This window comes from Psammomys obesus, unplaced genomic scaffold (assembly GCF_907164565.1).
Source record: "Psammomys obesus unplaced genomic scaffold, mPsaObe1.curated_primary_1811, whole genome shotgun sequence".
NCBI lineage: Eukaryota > Metazoa > Chordata > Mammalia > Rodentia > Muridae > Psammomys > Psammomys obesus.
Window position 1 is genome coordinate 1,733,914 of NW_026587382.1, and position 19,733 is coordinate 1,753,646.

General features: G+C 53.2%; 2 protein-coding genes across 7 annotated transcripts; one reads left to right on the forward strand and one right to left on the reverse strand.

Moving 5' to 3' along the window:
• Positions 1-115: 115 nt before the first annotated feature.
• On the reverse strand, positions 116-4,589 carry Ankrd34a (ankyrin repeat domain 34A). 4 transcript variants are annotated; one of them, XM_055603772.1, is made up of 4 exons: positions 3,575-4,589; positions 3,169-3,489; positions 3,005-3,068; positions 116-2,618 (listed from the first exon to the last, which is right to left on the reverse strand). In XM_055603772.1, the coding sequence occupies exon 4, from the start codon at positions 2,500-2,502 to the stop codon at positions 1,012-1,014; it is 1,491 nt and encodes a 496-aa protein (XP_055459747.1). In that variant the 5' UTR covers positions 2,503-2,618; positions 3,005-3,068; positions 3,169-3,489; positions 3,575-4,589; the 3' UTR covers positions 116-1,011. The 4 variants fall into 4 exon arrangements, with proteins under 4 accessions (XP_055459747.1, XP_055459746.1, XP_055459749.1 ...); XM_055603771.1 differs by having other exon boundaries at positions 3,169-3,594; XM_055603774.1 differs by lacking the exon at positions 3,005-3,068 and having other exon boundaries at positions 3,169-3,594.
• Positions 2,246-18,509, forward strand: Polr3gl (RNA polymerase III subunit GL). Of its 3 annotated transcripts, XM_055603776.1 has the most exons (10): positions 5,531-5,602; positions 6,501-6,580; positions 8,219-8,313; positions 14,670-14,836; positions 15,103-15,232; positions 15,840-15,908; positions 16,141-16,197; positions 16,490-16,563; positions 16,670-16,783; positions 17,894-18,509. In XM_055603776.1, the coding sequence occupies exons 4-10, from the start codon at positions 14,711-14,713 to the stop codon at positions 17,978-17,980; spliced, it is 657 nt and encodes a 218-aa protein (XP_055459751.1). In that variant the 5' UTR covers positions 5,531-5,602; positions 6,501-6,580; positions 8,219-8,313; positions 14,670-14,710; the 3' UTR covers positions 17,981-18,509. The 3 variants fall into 3 exon arrangements, with proteins under 3 accessions (XP_055459752.1, XP_055459750.1, XP_055459751.1); XM_055603777.1 differs by lacking the exons at positions 5,531-5,602; positions 6,501-6,580; positions 8,219-8,313 and adding an exon at positions 2,246-2,316; XM_055603775.1 differs by lacking the exons at positions 6,501-6,580; positions 8,219-8,313 and having other exon boundaries at positions 5,526-5,602.
• The last annotated feature ends 1,224 nt before the right edge of the window (positions 18,510-19,733 follow it).

Consider the following 19,733-nt stretch of genomic DNA (forward strand, 5'->3'; position numbering starts at 1 on the left):
GAGACTGGAGGGAAGGCCTAGCAAATGCAGGCCTCATTTGCCTTTTCTCCTACCACTACTGGTCAGTTGGTCTCCTGGAAATATGGAGGTACCCTCCCTCCTTGGGTAGGCGTCAGCCTCCGGTCCTCGCCTCTTTACCCCAGCCCACACCTGCAGGCAACAGTGACAAAACAGACTTCTGAACACATTTATTTGACATGTCAAGTGGTAAGAGGACTTAGGCTTGCTCCCCACTTCTTCCCGTGGGGGGTGTTCATAAGCTCGGACACACAGAAGAGCAGCTTAGAGCCCATGACCCAAGCCCTGGGGTAAACAAGACAATCTGTAGTGGTGTGTGTGTGTGTGTTTGGCAGAGGGGCGCAGGGTGGGAATAAAAAGCAGGAAGTTGAGAAGAGTAGAGCATGAAAGGCAGCAACAGAACCGAAACTGGGAGCTGCTGCAGGAACCCCAAGAAAAGTGAAGAAGACATCCTGAAAAGCAGATGGAAGCAGGGTGTGAGCGAGGGGCCAGGCATGGAGAAGCAAGTCCTGCAGAACCGGGAGAGATGCTCATGAAGAGAAAGTAGAGTGTGTGAAGGCAGGATAGGCCGCGTCGCAGAGGGCATACAAGGAAAGCAAGGGAGGGATTGCTTCTTCGGGAGGGTGGGGGCAGAGATAGAGGAGAGCAGCCAGAAGTGGGGCTCCCTGCTGATTCTGAACAAATGCTAGTGAGTCCGGGACCCTAGCACAAGTGGTCCCCTGTTTGTTGGTGTGCTGTGCCTACGGGGACCCCAGGTAACCCCATGTACTTGTGGTGAAAATGACCAGGGCATGAATGCGTGGGTCTACATGCCCAGTAAACGCAGTATTTACCCTTCCTCGCTAGCGAGAGTACCGTGCTGGTGAACACTTGCTTACCTGTGTGCGTGCACAGTGCCGAGAGCACATGCAAGAGATCCTGCGTCCGAGCTCGCAGCTGGTTCCCCTGCCACCAGGGGCCTGACCCTCCCCTCCTCGTCGCCATCCAGTTCTTTCAGCGCCCTGGTTCCCCGGGCCCGCCTAGACTCTGGAACCCCCCTAGCAGGCGAATCTGCTCAGTCTGCATGGAGTGGCGTCTCACCAACTTGCGCTTGGTCCTAGGAGACCCTGGCGCCCCGGAGTGGGGAGGGGCAGGCAGCGAGGGCGCCCGACCTCCGGCCTGGGGGCGAATGTCGGGGATGGGAGGGTGGGGGCTGACGTTGAGAGGAGGCAAGAAACCGGGTCGAGTTTGCGAGATGTGGTCCAGGAGCAGCGTCCCGGAGCCCCTGCGCTCCAGCAGCCCGGGACTCCGCCTCCGCCCGCTCAGCGGGGACACGGCCCCGGGCAGACTCTCCTGGGACTGGCGCGGGGAGGAGACCGAGCCCGCCGGGGGGAGGGTCAGCGGAGAGGCGCTGTACCGCCGGCGCTCCAGGGACAGGCGGCCGGACTCGGGCGAGTCCGGGCAGAAGTGTCCGGGCGTGTCGAGCTCCACCGACTCCATGCGGCTCAGTTTCTGCCTCAGCCCCGAAGGCGGCCCGGGCTCCTGCGCCTCCGGCGCCGTGTTCCGGCGCGAGAGCGGTCCCCCGCCCGCCACTCTCTCCGCCCACGGGGGCGGGTCCTCGGGGCCTTCCGTGCTGTGGCGCCGGGAGAGCCGCGGCCTGCCGGTCAGGGTCAGGCCGTTGAATTCGGCCGCCAGGCGCTCCATCCCCGGCCGCCCTTCCGCGGGAGGCACCGGCTGAGGGGGGGCCACGAGGCCCCAGGGCTCGGAGTTGAGCCTTTTGAGTGGCTTCGGAGGATGTCGAGGCGGCTTGGGGAGAGGCTCGGCGGGGGCAGGGTCGTCAGGGGGCTTAGGAAGGGGGAATTCAAACACGTCTCTTTTCTCCTCTTCCTCCTGGGCGCGGGGGGATAGCAGTCCGCGTCCTCCCCCTCCTGCGGTCTGCAGTTGGACTTCCGAAGGCGACGTGCAGACCCCTGGACTGGGAGGAGCGGGCGCAGGGTCCTCCACGCCCGGGGACGGTGGGGAGTTGAGATACTGCCTGGTCTTCTTGGTGCCCGAGGGCGAGGTATCCGTGGTTATGATGATGACCTCCGTGCCCTTGGCCTTGCAGGCGTCCAGCAGCGTGGCGAGGGTCTCGCGGTCCCCGCGGTCCAGGGCGTGGACGAGTGCGGAGGCGCCGGCGTGATCTCGGACCGAGGGGTCGGCGCCGTGGGCCAGGAGCAGCGAGGCCACCGCGGCCCCCCCACCCCCGGCGCAAGCGTGCATGAGCGCCGTGCGTCCCAGGCGGTCTGCGATGTTGGGGTCCGCGCCTTGCTCCAGGAGGTAGCGTACCATGCGCGCCTTGTTCTGAGGGTCGTCGTAGCGGGCCCTGCAGGCCGCCATTAGCGCAGTCTCCCCCTGGGCGTCACCCTCGTTCACGTAGGCTCCTCCCTCCAGGAGCAAGCGGGCCAGGCGTAGTTTACCCTGACCCACCGCCCGAAGGAGAGCGTGGCCCTCCGTGTGCAGCATAGCTGCGGCTCGGCCCAAAGCACCGAGAGAGCCGGGGCTGGGACCTGCCGGAGATGGTTAGGAGTGTGGGGGTGGTGGTTGGGAGAGGCCTGAGGTCTCGGTAGCGAAGCCTATCCCTGTGGAAGAGAGAGAGACAGGCTCAGCAGGGAAACTGAGGCACCGATGACGGCGCCTGCTGTATGACCGGGGGAGGGGGGGCTCCAATGCACAGTCCTTCCTCCTGACTCCTGCCTTTGAGCCGCCGCATCCCCCCCCCCCCCCCCCCCCCCCCCCCCGGGGGGGGGGGAAGGGGGCCCCCGCCCGGGGGGATGAGAGCTCGTGCAGCTACGAACATGCACGCGCAGGGCTTTTCCCCCCCCCCATCCGCACCCCATGGCTTATCAGACCTTTCCAACATCCCCCTTTTCTTATCCACACTTGGAACCCCCCTCCCTAGGATACTGAACGCCACCCACCCACACACATGCACCCGTGCAGTCATACACATATTTCTATTCCTAACCTCTTTCAGATTGCCACAGCCCCAAAAATTGAGTGGGGGGGGAGAAGCAGCTTGCGTTTGGGACCTGAGGGAGTGGAGGAAGAATTAAGGTTTCTTCGGCCTCTGCTATGTTCCCCCATTGCTCCTTGTTCTTCCCCCTCCCAGGCTGTACCCCAAATAGATACCTGAATGTCCGCATCTTCTCTGCCTGGCCAGGATTGAGGCCGGGGCCATGGGGGCCTCCGGGGTGGAGGAGCCGGGGACCTGGGGGCCCACATGGCGTGGGGGGGCACCCGGATTCCCTTGGTGTCAGTATCTGCGCCCCAGAGCTGGATCCTGGTCCCTCCTCCCGGTGCGCCCCGGGCACAGCGCCGGCTCCGGAGGAGAGAAGGGGAGGTGGGGGGCGGAGCTCTTCTGTGCTATTTATAGCCCAGTCTCCACGGGTGGGGGCGTCCGGCACCAAGCCGCTCCCCACCCCCCTGCGCACACACATAAACCCATAAACCCTTAAGGGAAAAACAAACAAACAAAAACTAGTGCCTCCAGTCTTGACTTCCTTTCCTTAGCCCCTCTCCCCTAGCCCCGACAAACCTAAGCGCTCCTTAGGGGATTCTCCCGTGGCCTATTCAGGAACCATCCCGGTTCTTCGCTGAGCTTCAGCAGATCTCCATGAGCTCCGGTATGCCAGACCTGACTGCCACACACGGCATATGGTACGCCGCGCAGAGGGCTGAAGGGAGGCGGTCGCGAGCTGCAGCGGCGTCCACACAGCAGAGAGAGGCAGAAGATGCGGCTCCCTTCCCGTACTTTAAATACCAGGGAAGGTACAGTCTGCAGTCAGACGGTAGCGGATCCCCGCTGCACGCCTCAGAAATCACAGCCCATCGAGACGCTTGGGTCTCAATTCCCTTGGGTCCCTTAGGAATGTGAGGAAGGTGGCTCTCCCGGGGCATTTTTTAGGACAAGGGGCATTCTAGATTTCCTCTTCCCCCATATTTTCAGGGGTGTCCACAGGAAATAGGGGCAGAGCGAGGACCGAACCCTATGACACCGATGCTCTCGTTACATCTCTTCACTCCATTAGATTCATGTCTCCATCTCGCCCGAAGGTTCCTGCCTCAATCACTCCCAGACTGTTCCTATCTGTTGCTCTCACTGCCTCTGCCTCTCCGAGCCACCTGCCCTGTCTCCATGGTTACCAAGGCTTCCCTCTGCATATTTTAGGGATGAGTTTGTGTCCAGCTGGAAGGTACCAAGGGAAGTGGTGGCATCGGATAGGTACTGAAGGTTTGGGAAGCTCACCAAAAATCCTAGAGAATTCAAATGGCAGAGGCCACCACGTACAGATGGAAAAAAAAAAAGTTCCTGGGGGAGGAGGAGAAATATTAGTAGGGGAAACACCCACTTCTACTCGCTGTCAATGTGTGCTTTGCATACATCCTCTCCAACCCTCACAACTCTCTAAAGTGGGGACTATTGTCTTCTTGCAAAAAAAATGGTAATGAGGTGAAGCAAGTTCCCCCAAAGTTTCACAGCGATGTCTTTGTACTATTCCAAAACCTGGGCACTTGTCACGACCCCCGTTTGCAACGTCCCCGTCTAGAAGGCCATGTTCTCTGACATCAGGCACATTCTTGTTGACTAACTCCTAGTTTTAACTCCATCCTGAAGGAGTTCCCTCTATTTCTAACAGGTGAAAGCATGACTCTTTCTACCCGCCCTCCCTCCCCCCAAATCCCTTACACCAAGGGCCTTGAAGGGCAGTGGAAAGTGCAGAAAGAAAAAAAAAATCCACTAGGTTCCTGCCTTCTCTCTCCAACGACGTCTCAGATCCCGAGGCCCCTCCCTGCCCACTTCTCAGACACAGCAACAATCCACAGGGCGGGAAACATTTTGGGGACTGAGCTTGCTAGCACACACCCAGTATCAGCAGAGGCAAGAGTATCAAGAGTTCAATGCCAGCCCAGACTGGGTAACCAGACCCTGGCCTTTAAAAATCTTTTAAAGTTAAGTATTTATTGATAGTGCTGGAGGCTGCATAAGAGAGTCGGAAAATCACCAAAAGACTGACTCTCAAAGGTGTGTGTGTGGTGTGTGTGATGTTGGGGTGTGTGGGGTGTGTGTGAGGTGTGGGGTGTGTAAGTGTGATGTTGGGGTGTGTGGGGGTGTGTGATGTCGTAAGCCAGAAGAGGGCGCTGGAGCTGAGTCAGGCGGTTGGGAGCCTTCAGGCGGGTGTTGGGACCGAACCCCAGTCCTCTGCAGGCCGAGCTGTTAACCGTTGAGCGGTCTCCCCAGCCCAGGGCCACATTTTCCAGCAGCGGCTCTCGCCTTCGGGCCCAGCCGCAGGCCTGGACGAGCTCGCCGTAGCAGGCCGTCCCGGCGGACTCATACTCCGCCGTCCAGGGCCCGCTCGGTCTGGGTAGAGGCGGCGAACGCTGCAGCCCCGGGTCTCGGCAGTTCCGGTTCGGCTCGCTCACCCCGCCCGCCTCCGCGCGCGCAGATTGGCCGGGAAGCCGACCAATGGGAAGCCCGGGAAGGCGGGCCTAGGACGCGGCTGGGAGAAGAAAAGCAAATTTCAAGTTGGCGGCTGCGTGGGCCCCGACTGGGGAAGGGACGCAGGTAAGGCTTCGACCTGGCGGCTCCGAGCCGGCTTGGCCCGGCGCTTCCCGAATGAGCCTCCGGGTGCCCTCAGCAAGGTAGACAGCGCTTTCTGTCAGCCTGTCGGCTCGGCCCCGGCCGTCCTTTCTTCCCGGGCTCTCTCTGCTGTACTGGCTGCGCCAGTCAGGGCTTCTGTCCTGCCTGGGACAGAGAGGAAAGCGGGAGAGGGAGGCTCTCTCCTGTAGCTCAGGCTCGACCACGGTCCCCGCGTCTGCTAACACGAGCCTGACAGGCTCCTCTCACCTACCAAGCCGACCGAAACGCCGCCTCCTACCCAGCCTTTCTTGAAGAATGTCTTGATCCCCAGCCTGACAGTGTCTGATCATCACTGTGGGGATCTCTCTAATTTTTAAGATCACGTTTGTTATTTGTGTGGGGCGGGAGGGGGCGTGTGCGCGCCACGGCTTGCGCGAGGAGGTCAGAGGACAACCTGAGCGAGTCCACCTGTTTTCCGGGACACTTGGCCGCTGGAGTATTTACCCTCTCGCGCGGGCTCGCCCTCTCCCTCCATTCCTCCCATTCTTTTTATCGGCAGAGCCTTGCTATGTAGCGCATACTGGCCTCCGGCTTGCCTTCCTCCTGCTACAACCTCCCCAGCGGGAGGATTACACGTTCTCTTTGGATGTTTCTATACTATACTTTGAACGGAAGGTTTGATGGGGCAGATTGTGGTACTTAACACGTTGTGCTCAATAAACATTAATTGAATGGAATTGATTTGTGGAAACCAGTGCTCTTGTCAAGGAGGACGAATTTAGATTCCCAGTGTAATTAGGGGACAATAAAAGACAACATAGCATATAATTAAGGGCTTTTAAATTGGTGGTTTACTGCATTAATATTTTATAATTGTTCTCAGACAAGAGAAGGAAAAGAGCGAGGAGAACGGGAAGAAGGGAGACTTTATGACTCGCGAGCTCTCAAGTGTGGAAGACTCAGGTAGTCATTTGACAGCTATTTACTGAGCACCTCACCACAGGCCAGGCCCAACACTAGCCAGTGGGGATCACAATGAACCCTCTGACAAAATTTATTCAGTAAATTGTGGCTTAGTGACTATGTAGGAAAATGTTTTTGAGGCAGCATCTTCAGTAAGAGAACTCACTAGCTCTTTTCAGGTCGTTCCACTATTTGATATTTTTCTTTATATTTTTTCAACTTAAATTTATTATTAGTGGGGCTGGATGCAGTATGTGCCACGGAGCATAGGAGGGGGTCAGAGGAATGAAGTGTATTCTACAGGCTGGTCCCAAACTCACTATGGAGCCAGAGATGAACTCAGACTTCTGAATGACAAACCGGGCCCAAGGCTTTGTGCTAAGCAATTTTGTTAAAATTATTTTTGTGGTGGCTGTGGCTGTACTGCCAGCACCCCTGCAGGCGGGATGGGAGGTAGAGAGACGTCCTATAGACGCCCTTAGGCCAGCTGTGGCCAACAAGAACGAGCTCACCTTAAAATAAAGCATGAGGGGAAAGACAGCAACTAAAGCTGTCCTCTGACCTTCACACACGTCACACACACACATACATGCATTATACACACACATACATACAAATATATGTTTTTAAAGCAGAGGCTAGAAAAGCAGCTCAGTTATTAAAAGGATGCACTGCTCTCACAGAGGACCTACCTTTCTTTCCCAGCACCCATCTGCAACTCCAGCTCCAGGCGAATCTGACCCCTCAGGCCTCCATGGGCACCAACAGTACACATAATTAATAATTAAAGACAAATATAAATCTTGAAAGAAAAAAAAGGGAACAGGTGTGGTTTTAACTCCGGCACTAGGGCAGAGGGGCAGGCAGATGTCTGAGTTTGAGGCCAGCCTAGTCTACACAGTTCGGCCAGTGCCTGTCTCAAATGTTTTATTTATTTTTATTTTATGTGCGTTGGTGTCTTGCCTGCATGTGTGTCTGTGTGAGGGTGTCAGAGCCCTGAGAACTGGAGTTGCAGACTGCTGTGAGCTGCCGTGTGGGTGCTGGGAGTTGAATCCAGGTCCTGTGGAACAGCAGCCAGTACCATTAACTGCTGGGCCATCTCCCCAGCCCACAGACAGATATTTTACAGTAGATTTATTGACCATTTTTTGGCAATTTCAGCTCATAATCTCTGTCATTGTTTGTCGTTGTTGTTTGAATCAGGGTCTTACTCTATAGCATTGGCTGGCCTGGAACTCTCATGCAGTACAAGGTGGCCTTGAACTCACAGAGACCTGCCTGTGTCTGCCTCTGCCTCAAGTGCTAGGATTAATGGCACTCAACACCATGTCCAGCCTTTGTCCTTTTACTTTTTTCCTATTTATTTTGTTTTGGGGAGACAGTATCGTATGATGTAGCCTAGGCTTGCCTAGAGTTTTGATGCCCCTGCCTCAGCTTCTCTAGTGCTGGGATTACAGGCAGGTACCACATGCTCATCTTACTTGCTGTACTTGATCCCCTTTAGTGCTGGGGATCTGTCCTGGGGGCTTACACCTCCAGAGCAAGGGCTCTATCATGGGCACACCTCCAGCGATCGGGTCTACTGCGTGGAGGGAATGATGTTCTAGCGGGGTCCTGACTTCTCGCCTTGTTTATTAGAAACGTAGAGGTAGAGTGCCCCGCTGCTGGTCAGTCCGTCACCTCCCTTGGGGACTTCATCCGCTCTCGTAGACGGCTTCAGCTCCTGTACGCTGGTGAGTCCACCAGGATGTGCACTGCGTGGAGGAGGCACCAGCAGTGTGCAGAGTTGTTACTGTTTGGTTTTGACCATTTTGCGCACTGTTCTATCACCAGCATTCAGAAGAGGCTGTGGCACATGGTAGGTGTGGTGGTTTGAATGAGCACGGCCCCCATAGGCTCACATAATTGGCTGTTTGGTCCCTAGTTGGTGGAACTGTGTGGGAAGGCTTAGGAGGTGTGGTCTTGTCACAGGAGGCGTGTCAAGGGGTGGGCTTTGAGGTCTCAAAAGCGCTCACTGTTCCCAGTTAGCTTGCTCACACTCCCTCACCCCCCACCTCTCTCTCTCTCTGTCTGTCTCATGCTTGTGGAGGAGAGGTGAGTTCTCAGCTACTGCTCTTGTGCCAGGACTGCCTGCCCGCTGCCATCCCTGCCACGATGGTCACAGATTCACACTCTGAAACTGTACGCCCCCAGTAAAGTCTCTTCTGAGAGTTGCCTTGGTCCTGGTGCCTCTTCAAGGCAATTTAAAACGACCTAAAATTTGAAAGTCTCATGATTCCTATTTTCCAGAAGAAGGAAGAATGAAGTTTACGTAGCTAGGACTGGGGCTCCTTTTGTTTGATTGCAGGCAGGAACTCACATTGTCCAAGATGGCCAGAAACTCACTGCGTGGCCCAGGATGACTGTGAACTCCAGACCGCCCTCCCTTTGCCCCTCAAGCGCTGGGAGCACAGGCGTGTGCTCCCACTCGCAGCTCTACCTTCCCTAAACTCCATGAATTTGTTGGGGTTTTTGGTTTTTGTACGTTTTGTTGAAATGTGCTCTCACTAACTTTTACTCCAGTACAAAGGTATGCTTAAGCGGGCGGAGCCTGTGGTGGGAGAGCTGGTGTGTGGAGAAAGCTCTGTGCATTAGTGAGCACCAGGGACGCCCGACATTAGCAGGAGCAGATATGGATCACATTAGAGCAGACTTTAAATGCCCTCAGGGATCTCTTGACGTTTGCATTAGTGTACGTTAATTACAAAAAGGGGTTCCGTTGTGACTTTTTCATAGATGTACATCAGTCATCTAATGTATGGTGTGACTGTCCTGGAACTAGCTCTGTAGGCCAGGCTGGTCTTGAACTCACAGAGATCCACCTGCCTCTGCCTCTTGAGCGCTGGGATTACAGTTGTGCGCCCACTGCCGGGCTGTACAGTGTATGTCAATCATATTCATTCTCTCTCTCTCTCTCTCTCTCTCTCTCTCTCTCTCTCACACACACACACACACACACAGGCGCACAGCAGGGAGCAGGGGCTTACCCTTTCTTACCCTTCCCCCATTCCTGCTAACCTCCTCCTTCCCAGTCAGACCTCTGTGTGCTTTTTGCGTCTTTTGGGTGTGTGTGACTCCATGACTTTCCTGAGGGTAATTTAAAGCAGCATAAAAGATCATTTCTTTTCCCACCCCTCTCTTTCTGTCACTTTTTAAAAAAAATATTTTATTTATTATGTATACAGTGTTCTATCTGCATGTACACCTGCATGCCAGAAGAGGGCACAAGATCTCTTTATAGATGGTTGTGAGCTACCATGGGGTTGCTGGGAATTGAACTCAGGACCTCTGGAAGAGCAGCCAGTGCTCTTAACCTCTGAGACATCTCTCCAGCCCAACCAGTTTCTTTTTGTTAAGGATTTAGTTATTATGTATACAATGTTCTGCCTGCATGTGTGTCTGCACACCAGAAGAGGGCATCAGATCCCATCATAGATGGTTGTGAGCCATCATGTGGTTGCTGGGAATTGAACTCCGGACCTCTGGAAGAGCAGACTATGCTCTCAGCCACTGAGCCAACTCCCCAGCTCTTTCTGTCACTTTTTCCCTGAGATAAGATCTCACTACGTAGCCCTGGCTGGTTTGGAGGCTCCATTGTAGACTAGCCTGGCCTGAAGCTCACCTGTCTCTGCCTGAGTGCTGGGATTAAAGGTGAGCGCCGCCACTGCCTGGCTCAGGAAGAGTTTCTTTCCAGGAGAATGAGACCCTTCCCAGTGGCTGCGGCACTGCAGAGTTTCTCCCTCTCGCATCAGTTACTAAGTTCCTACAAACTCTTTGGGAGGGTTGGGTCCCACGATCCCCTTTTCCTGTGACAGCACAGCAACAGCCCAGTCTCCTGCCCAGCTTGTCTCGTTAATCACAGCTGCTGTGAGTTCAAGGGTTCAGCAGCCATGCCATGTCCGGAAATGTTCTTCACGCTGTGCCCTTTGCTCCCTCTAAACCTCAGAGTAGATGATACGGGTATCTTGCATGTGGTCTGACGACCAACAGTCATGCATTCGATACACTCTGACCAGCCTCAGAGGCCCTGCTGACTCTAGCACAGGGAAGCTTTGCCGACCAGAGCCGACGACCCCACCAGCCCGTGAGTGAAAACAGTTATCTAGAAGGCGCTTGCAGAGCAGGAGCAGCAGCTTCCCGGCTTGCTGGAAGCTTTTCAGGGCCATTTGTTGCCATCGTCAACGGGCTCCTTACAGCGTCCCACGCTGAGAGGGGAAGAAGTCTCTGCCCGCCGGCTTGATGCCTACGTTAGACAGGATTCAGCATCTTTCCCTCTGCATCTTTGGCGATCACTTGTTTACTGTGGGAATATGTGCAAATATGTGGGATGGAGTCATCTAACCTCCACGTTCACGGGCTTTGCCTAACTCATCGTTGCTTTGCCATTACAACCACCTGTTCTCCACAGCTAGAGCTGTGTCTTCCAAGGGACCTAAACCAGCTGCTCCGTCCTCCCGGAGGCCCGCAGAACAGCCTCCCAACAGCAGTTCTTCCCTTCCATTCTTATCATGGTAGTTAGACTTCCATAACTCCTCAGGTGCCATTTTCTTCCCGCTGCAGATTATTAATCTTAATTATGATTCTGTACATGAGATATATATTTACATTTAGTTAAATGTTTGAACTTTTACTTTAATTGTATGTGTGTGTAAAAGAGAAAATGCCCAAAGTTCTCTGACCTCATCTGCTCTCCCCAGCTTGAGGCAAGGATCGCTAACCCTGAGCAGTGGATTTCAGGCCAGTTAGCCTATAAGCTTCCACTGTTCTTCTGTTTCTGTTTCCCGTTGGTTCCATGGATCAGACTCGGGTTGTCAGTTTGCATGCCCAAGAGCCTTTGCCTGATGAGACATCTCCTTAAACTCATAGAAAATGTTAAATTAGTCATCTTTTTTATTGGCTGGTCATGTTGGCACATACCTGTAATGTTAGAACTTGGGAGGTGGAGACAGTGGGATCACCAGTTTAGGTTTAGTATAATTGTATTTTCATATGTCACCATCCCGTTCAGAATCCCATGTCATATTTTAGAACTGTTTTTAGAACATTTTTTTTTAGACCCTTCTGCATAGCCCAGGATAGCCCCAGACTCCTTGGCTTTCCTCTTTTCTCAGCCCCCCCACCGCCAAGTGCTGGGATTACAAAGCCACAATGCTTACCTAATAGTTTTCTCTTATCATAAAAGAACTATTCATACATTATAGGAAAAATTAATGCACACTCCAAAAGAAAGTAGAGAACAATCATTAAAACCCATCACCCAAAATAGAACAATGTTTACAGGGCTTGGGATGTAGTCCAGTGACTGCATGTCCTCTTAGAAGGCGGAAAGCCCTGGATCCAACTTCCCGGACTGCAGAATAACATTCACAGAAAAGGTGAGCAGAAAACCCGCAGAGCCCCCACAGACCCCTGGCACACAGCTCCCCTATTTTTAATGCTGTATGTTGTGTAATGCATTTGTTACAATTAATGCACCACTGTTGTTATAATTTTTCAAGGTCTATCTTTTATTCAGATTTCTTCAGGTTTCATATAATAGTCTCTTCATGTGTCACTGTCCCATTCAAAGTGCCATTTTGTCTCATCCCCTTGGGATCCTCTGTGATTTCACAGTTTTCAATCTCTTATTCCTGATAATCTTGACTAAACTGGATTTATGAGCTTTGGGAATGAAGGTCACAGAGGTAAAAATACTGTTTCACATCTGGCACATGTATGGAGGCCTAGCATTTGGGAAGCTGAGACAGAAGGAATGGGTGTTCAAGGACAGCCTGGGTTACATAGTGAGACCTTGTCAAGGAAAGGTAGAAGAAAAGGAGAGACAGAGAGAGACAGGAGAAGAGGCCCAGGCCTCATGGTCCCAGCACCTCTAGAGTGGAGGCAGGCAGATGAGAAGGGCACAGTCCTCACTGGCTACACAGTGAGGTTCAGGTCAGCCTAGGCTACCAGGGACCCAGAATCAACAAAACTGGAAAGAAAACAAATGTCATTACATCATGTTCAGAGTTCCAGGCCAGCCTGGTCTACAAAGAGAGTCCATGACAGCCAGGGCTACCCAGAGAAACCCTGTCTTTACATAGAAAAGACATACTGTCGTTGTGCGTTACTGCATTGATGATGGTCTTGGTCACCTAGCTAGAGTGATGTCCATTGGAAAAGTATTCCAGACCCTCCAACTTGTCAAAAGCATATGGGACAAAACTCCCTATGCAGCGCACTCTTGAGGATCGGGAATTATGCTCCTCTCCTGTTAGCATGGACTATCTACATGCTTTATTTTACTTTAGAACTCTGCACAAGAAATTTGTCCTTTCCGAGTCGTTTATGTCACTGTGGACTTGTAGACATTTACTCTGTACTTTGGGATTATAGTCTAATATTCATCTATTTTATTGGGGGCTGAAGAGATGGTTCTGTGATTGAGAGCACTGACTGCCCTTCCAGAGGACTCAGGTTCGAGTCCCCATACACTTATCAGGAGGCTACCATCTGTAGCTCAAGATCTCTGGAGAAACAGTGCCCTCTTCTGGCCTTCTTGGGCACTGCATGCAAATGGTATCCGTACATGCCTGCAAAACACCCGTATACATAAATTAAAAAGAAATAAAAATCTCAAAAACCAAAAGTGTTTATCTTATCTTTATTTACGGGTATCTGTGTGTCTCTGAATTCATGAGTTAAGGTGTCCATTAAGGCCAAAGGCAGCTGGATCCTCCGGATCTGGAGTTATAGTAAGTCACCCATGTGAGTGCTGGGAATCAAATTCGTCTTCTGGAAGAGCCGGGCCCACGCTTGACCGCTGGGATATTGCTCTAGCCAAAATTGATTTTTTTTTCTTAGTGCTTTAAAATATTATTTTTTACTTATATGTGTGTATACCACGTATGTGAAATGTCTGTGGAGGCTGTAAAAGGGCATTAGACCTCCTGGAACTGGAGCTCCAGGCCATTGGGAATTGCGCAGTGTGAGTGGTGGGGACCAAACCCAGGTCCTTGCAAGGACACGATATGCTTTTAGCCACCAGGCCAGCTCTCCAAACCCTCTTTAAAAATATTTGTAAATGTTTTAAAATTGTGCGTGCGTGTGTGTGTGTGTGTGTGTGTGTGTGTGTGTGCAAGTGTGTGTGCCTTTGCACACGTACGCAGGAATGCAGGCGAGTGCAGGCACCCACGGGGGCCAGACAGGGGTGTTAGAGCCCCTGGAGCTGGGTTTACAAATGGTTGTGAGCCTTTTGGCACAGGTGCTGGGAACTAAACTCCATTCCTCTGCAAAAAGAAATACATCTCCATTTATTTATGTATTTATGTATGTATGTATTTATTTATTTATTTATTTATTTATTTATTGGTTTTTCGAGACAGAGTTTCTCTGTAGCAGCCTTGGCTGTCCTGGAATTCTCTTTGTAGACCTGGCTAGCCTTGAACTCACCGAGCTCCGCCTGCCTCTGCTTCCCGAGTACGACACCACCATCTGGCTGAAATGCACATCTTAACCACGCCACCGAATATCCTCTCCTGCTCCCTATTTGTTTATTGTTGAGTGGCCTAGAACTCTGTGTAGACCAGGCTGGCCTCAAATTTGTAATCCTCCTGCCTTTGCCTTCCAAGTGCAGGGCTGGGATTGAAGGTTTATGATACCACTCTTAACTTTCTGTTTTATTTATTTTAATTATATCTTTTATTTATTTATTTATTTAGTTAGTTAGTTATTTTGAGACAGGGTTTCTCTGCATAGCCCTGGCTGTTCTGAAACTTGCCCAATACATCAGGCTAGCCTGGAACTCGGAGATCTACCTGCCCTTGCTCCTCAAATGCTGGAACTAAAGGCGTGCACTCCCACTGCCCAGCATCAGTGGGTTTTTTAAGTGTCACGGGAAAAGGATTTGGAATACAGCTCGAAGGTCAAGTGCTTCCCTAGCATGAGAAAAGCCCAGGGTTTGAACCTCAGCACGGAGGAGAGAGTCACCTGCCGAAGAACGTAAGGCGTCATGAGGCCTCCTGGCTTCCCATCTGTTCTACTCTACGTCATCTCTCTCTTTTGTCTTTATCAGGTTTTCCTCCCTGGATCTCTGAGTCTCCAGGCCCCTCCAGCATGGCCAGCCGGGGTGGGGGCCGGGGTCGTGGCCGAGGCCAGCTGACCTTCAACATGGAGGCTGTGGGCATTGCGAAGGGTGACGCTCTGCCCCCACCCACTCTCCAGCCTTCTCCACTCTTCCCCGTGAGTGTCTCCCTCCCTCCCCTCCCACTCCCATGTGCCCGCTGACCACATGAGCCCACAGAGTCCCCCTGCCCATCCTCAGCCATGCGCATCCCGACCCTGCAACCCGCAGATGTTTGCCCACCGCACAGCTTTCACAATGCTGACTTGCCCTCCCATTCTTCCTGGCCCTCTGTTTCCTGGGGCACCGGATTCTCCTCAGGGGAACGACCCTGCAAGGTTTTATTGCAGCGTTTTTGTCCTGCCTGACCATTGTTTATCTTCAGCCCTTGGAGTTCCACCCAGTGCCCCTGCCCGCAGGAGAGGAAGGGGAGTATGTGCTGGCCCTGAAGCAAGAGCTGCGCGGGGCCATGAGGCAGCTCCCCTACTTCATCCGGCCAGCCGTCCCCAAGAGAGGTCAGTAGACCGTCCACAGGCAATGCGCATGCTCAGCGCCCCGGGAGGCCAGAGAGGTGGAGGGCGCTTACTCCTCTGCACCCCGGAATCCTAGCATGTGGGGAGGCAGAGGCCGGCGAATCTCTGTGAGTTTGAAGCCAGCCAGGTCTACAAAGTGAGTCCAAGACAGCCAGGGCTACACAGAGAAACCCTGTCTCGGGGGTAAAAACAAAACAAAACAAAAACAAAAACAAAAAAGGTTTGAAATATATCACGGTATTGGAGAGTTGAGGGGAACCCTTAGCCTTAGGCCTAGTGAGACAGCAAAGCTTTAACATCTTAGTTCCAAAATATAATGAGGGGGGAAGTACAAACTTTAACACAACTCAACAGACACTTAACTAGTTGGAAGTTGTGCTAAAACTTGTACTCAACAGACGGTTAACTGTGGTGCCAGGTCTCTGAACAGCCTACGTTTGCAAAGCACTCATCCTCCATTGGTGATGCGTTTCTGCCGAGGCCCTGGAGCTGAGGGCTCACAGAGCTGAGGAATTATGTAACAAGCTAACCCATTAGTAAGAGGGAGACTGACACGTAGAGCGCTAACTCGTGGCCTCTGACCCCTCAGATGTGGAACGTTACTCGGACAAGTATCAGATGTCTGGGCCGATTGACAGCGCCATCGACTGGAACCCTGGTAGGTGGCTGGCCCGCACCCTCGCTTTCCTGCACGGACACCTACAAACTATCTGTCAGCTGTGCACCGGAAAACCCTACTTTTAACAGCGCCCGCCTCACCAGAGACGTCCAGCCTACAGCCAACCCCTCCCTCCTTTCCTGGCCTTTTAAAGCCTCCCTGCCCTTTAGTACCCGTCGCCATTCACAGAAGGCCCCGGGCGGGGGCTGACCCACGCCCTCACTGTTCCCAGATTGGCGGCGTCTACCCAGAGAGCTCAAGATTCGAGTGCGGAAACTTCGAAAGGAGCGTAAGTGAATCTGGACAGGGAGGCTGAGGCGTGGTCAGCTGCTGCCGCAAGGACCACATGAGGGCAGCAGAGGGCTATGTTTGCTGCCAGAGGGCGGGGTGGCCCGCCAACCCGGAGGGAACCGGCTCAGCGGCTCAAGACACCAACCCATAGAACCCACATGGAAGAAGGAAGACCCCACTCATAAACGCACAGGCACTCGCACGCACAAAGAAAAGCCAAATTTAAAAACTGGAAAGAAAGCCAGTTAGGAGATGTGCTTCCTAAGGGCACTTTCTGATCCTCCAAACAGGGACCACCATTATACTCCCCAAGAGGCCCCCTAAGAGCACAGAAGATAAAGAGGAAACAATACAGAAACTGGAGGTGAGGGGGAAGTACGAGAGACAGCCAGACTCCAGGCCCCTTAGAACCTCAGTTCTGCCTGTGTTTGCTGAATACGAGTTTCTCTTCCCCTTCATCCTCACATGAGACTCTAGAGAAGAAGGAGGAGGAAGTGACTTCGGAGGAAGATGAAGAGAAAGAAGAGGAGGAAGAAAAGGAGGAGGGGGAAGAAGAGGAGTATGACGAAGAAGAGCATGAAGAGGTGAAGGGGCTCCTCCCCTCCTGTCCCCCTCACAAGCTCCTGCTCACAACTCTCTTTGTTGCTGTTGTTTGTTTCGTTTTGTTTCTGAGACAGAGGCTCCCCATGTACGCTGGGCTGGCCTGACACTCCCAGGAACCCCCCCCCTTCTACTTCCTAGTGCTGGGATTACATGTGATTTGTTTTATAATGTGCACGTGTCTGTATGATTGTCTACCAAACGTGGTCAGGTGCCTGACAAGGCCAAAAGAGGGTCTCTGGTCTCCCCTGAAGCTGGGAGTTACAAGCAGTTGGGAGCTGCCCAATTTAGGTGCTGGAATCTGAGTTTGGGTCCTCTGGAAGAGCAACAAGTGCTCTTAACATCAAAGCCAGCTTTTATTCTCGTGAGCGTGGGGGTGTGCCTGTGCTTGCGTGTGTCACCTTCCAAGTGAGTTCTGGTTATTGAACTCAGCTCCTCTGGCTCGGCAGCAAGCACCTTTTGTGCTGAGCCATCTAACTAACCCTGGGCTCTCCGCTCTCACACAGATGATCTCAGAGAGTTGCAGGGCCCAAAGTGACAGAGCCAATGGGGGTAGAAGCCTTCCTCCATGCCATTTGCCCCTGGCCATTCTCAAAACACATAGCGTGGCAGGTTAGAAGGCTCAGAGGGCAAAGGAGCAGGCTCTCAAGCCTGGCGACCTGCGTTGCATCCCCAGAACCCACAGAGCAGAAGGAGGAACTGACTCCCACAAGCTGTCTTCTGACTTCCCCGGGAGCACCAGGGCATGCATGGCGTAGACAGACAAACACAAAGAAATGTATTTTTAAAATGTATAACATGGGGCTGGAGGAATGGCGATGGTTAAAGCACTTGCTGCTCTTCCAGAGGACCCAAGCTCCGTTCCCGGGGTCCACATGCTGGCTCACAACCATTTGCAACTCCAGTTCCGGGGCATCTGATGCCATTTTCTGGCCTCAGAGGACTCTAGGCATGCAAAGATAAAATAAATTTATAACCGCTGGTACGGGCGCCCCCGACCTGAAAAGGTGTGTCTGGGAGGGAAGGAGCCTGGAAAGCGAAGGGAGGAAGAACTCTGAAATCATTCCTGATCCTTGCTTCTCTTTGTGTTTCAGGAAACTGATTACATCATGTCATATTTTGACAATGGAGAAGACTTTGGAGGTGACAGCGATGACAATATGGATGAGGCCATATACTGAAAACCTGGGCCCACATAGCTTTCTTGATTGGAGATAGAGGGGCCAGATAGCCCTACTGCTTCAGGTTTTCCCTGTTTCTGTTCTTGTTTTTGAGACAGGATCTCTTGTAGCACAGGCTGGCCTGGAAGTCAATATGCAGCTGAGGTTGGCCTCGAACTCCTGATCCTCCTGCCTCCACCTCCCGAATCTTGAGATTACAGGGCACAGCACCACACCCGACTTCCTCTTATTTACTTTTGTGAGGGAGAATCGTTTAGTCAGAACGAAGGTGACCCTTGGGACTCCTGGGGGTTGTGGTGCACAGCAGTGACATGGAGCCATCTTTCTTCCTCGGATCTCTGTGTCACCTCTCACATTTGGGGAAATAACGGATATCTTAGTCTGAAAGAAGAGCTGAAGTGTGACAGGGTTGTTAGAGCGGAGGCAGCTGAGTCCACACCTCTCCCTGATTTTTATAAGGCTTGGGGTGGAAGCTGTCGAGAGCAGTCAGACCTGTCCGGTATTTTTAAATAAAATGTTTGTATCTGTCTGTCTACCCAGAGTGACATGCACAGGGGAAGGGCTGGGGAAAGGCTGAAGGGGATGTCCAGTCAAGCCATTCTTCCTCCCCACCCCACCCCACTGAGGACTGAATTTAGAGCCTTGCAAATGCTGAGCTCTCTCGCTAAGCCATGCCCCCAGCTCTTTGTATATATTTATTTTACAGCTTGAGACAGTGTTTGGATAAGTTGCCTGAGTTGGCCTTGAACCAACTCTGTAGCCCAAACAGACCTTAAACTGTCTTGGCCTCCCAAGCCGGGATCTCAGGCCTGGGCCACCAGTGCTGACCCTCTGCTTGTCCCGTGTCCTTTACCTCTCAACGCTACCGGGGGTCACATTCAAGAGCCCATCTGTAGTGCTGTCTGAAAGCTGGGGAAAGGCCAGGGTCCCCCACAGACCAGCTGACGCCCCCAGCCGCCGGCCTCGGGCACAGGGACCTGCGCCGTACATTCAGGCGCGTTCACCCGGGCCTGAGCCCTCTCTTTGTCACACTTGACCTTGATCGCGTCCTTATTTACACCTACTGATGGCAGCAAGAAAGCTAGGGGCCAGGAGAGAGGCCTGACTCACTTCTCAGCCTGACACAGTTCTGCAGGGCCTGGAGAGCCCACTTTGAAAGGGGTATTTAAGGAAGTCCCTAAATACACTGCTCTCCCCGGGCAGCGGCGTGTGGCCCGCAGTTTCTGTTTTGGTTCTTCCTTTGTGGAATTTCGTTAGCCTTTCTCCCTCTCCTCTGGGCAGGGGGTGGGCGGTGTTATCTTCCAGGAAGTGAGGAGGGTGTGGAGGAAGGCAGTGCTCCGGAGGCGCTCACAGCTCTAAGGAGAGGCTTCCCGGCCCACACAGCGCCCCCTTGGGTGAGGTCACTTCCCCGGGCTCCGATTGGCCTCTGAGGAAGCCTTCCTCGCGCTGATTGGCTGCACGCCCTTGACACGCCGAGGCCACGAGTAAGTTGCGTGTCCAGCGTGGAACCAGAGTAAGGAGACCTGCCTGGACTTCTGGGGTGCTACCGCGGGGCCCCCATTGAGCATTCAGAAGTCGTAAGATGGGATGTGGGGGAAGCGTCCCTAAATTTCTCGATTGCGTTTAGGCAGGCCGACCCTCAGCGTCGTGGGCTACAGACCCGAGAGCCCAGGTCAGCAATTCCTGACCCCATCGAACCCGGCAAAGAGGGGCTTAGGCTGCGCGGGGGGAAAGGCCTCGTTTAAGTGTGGCA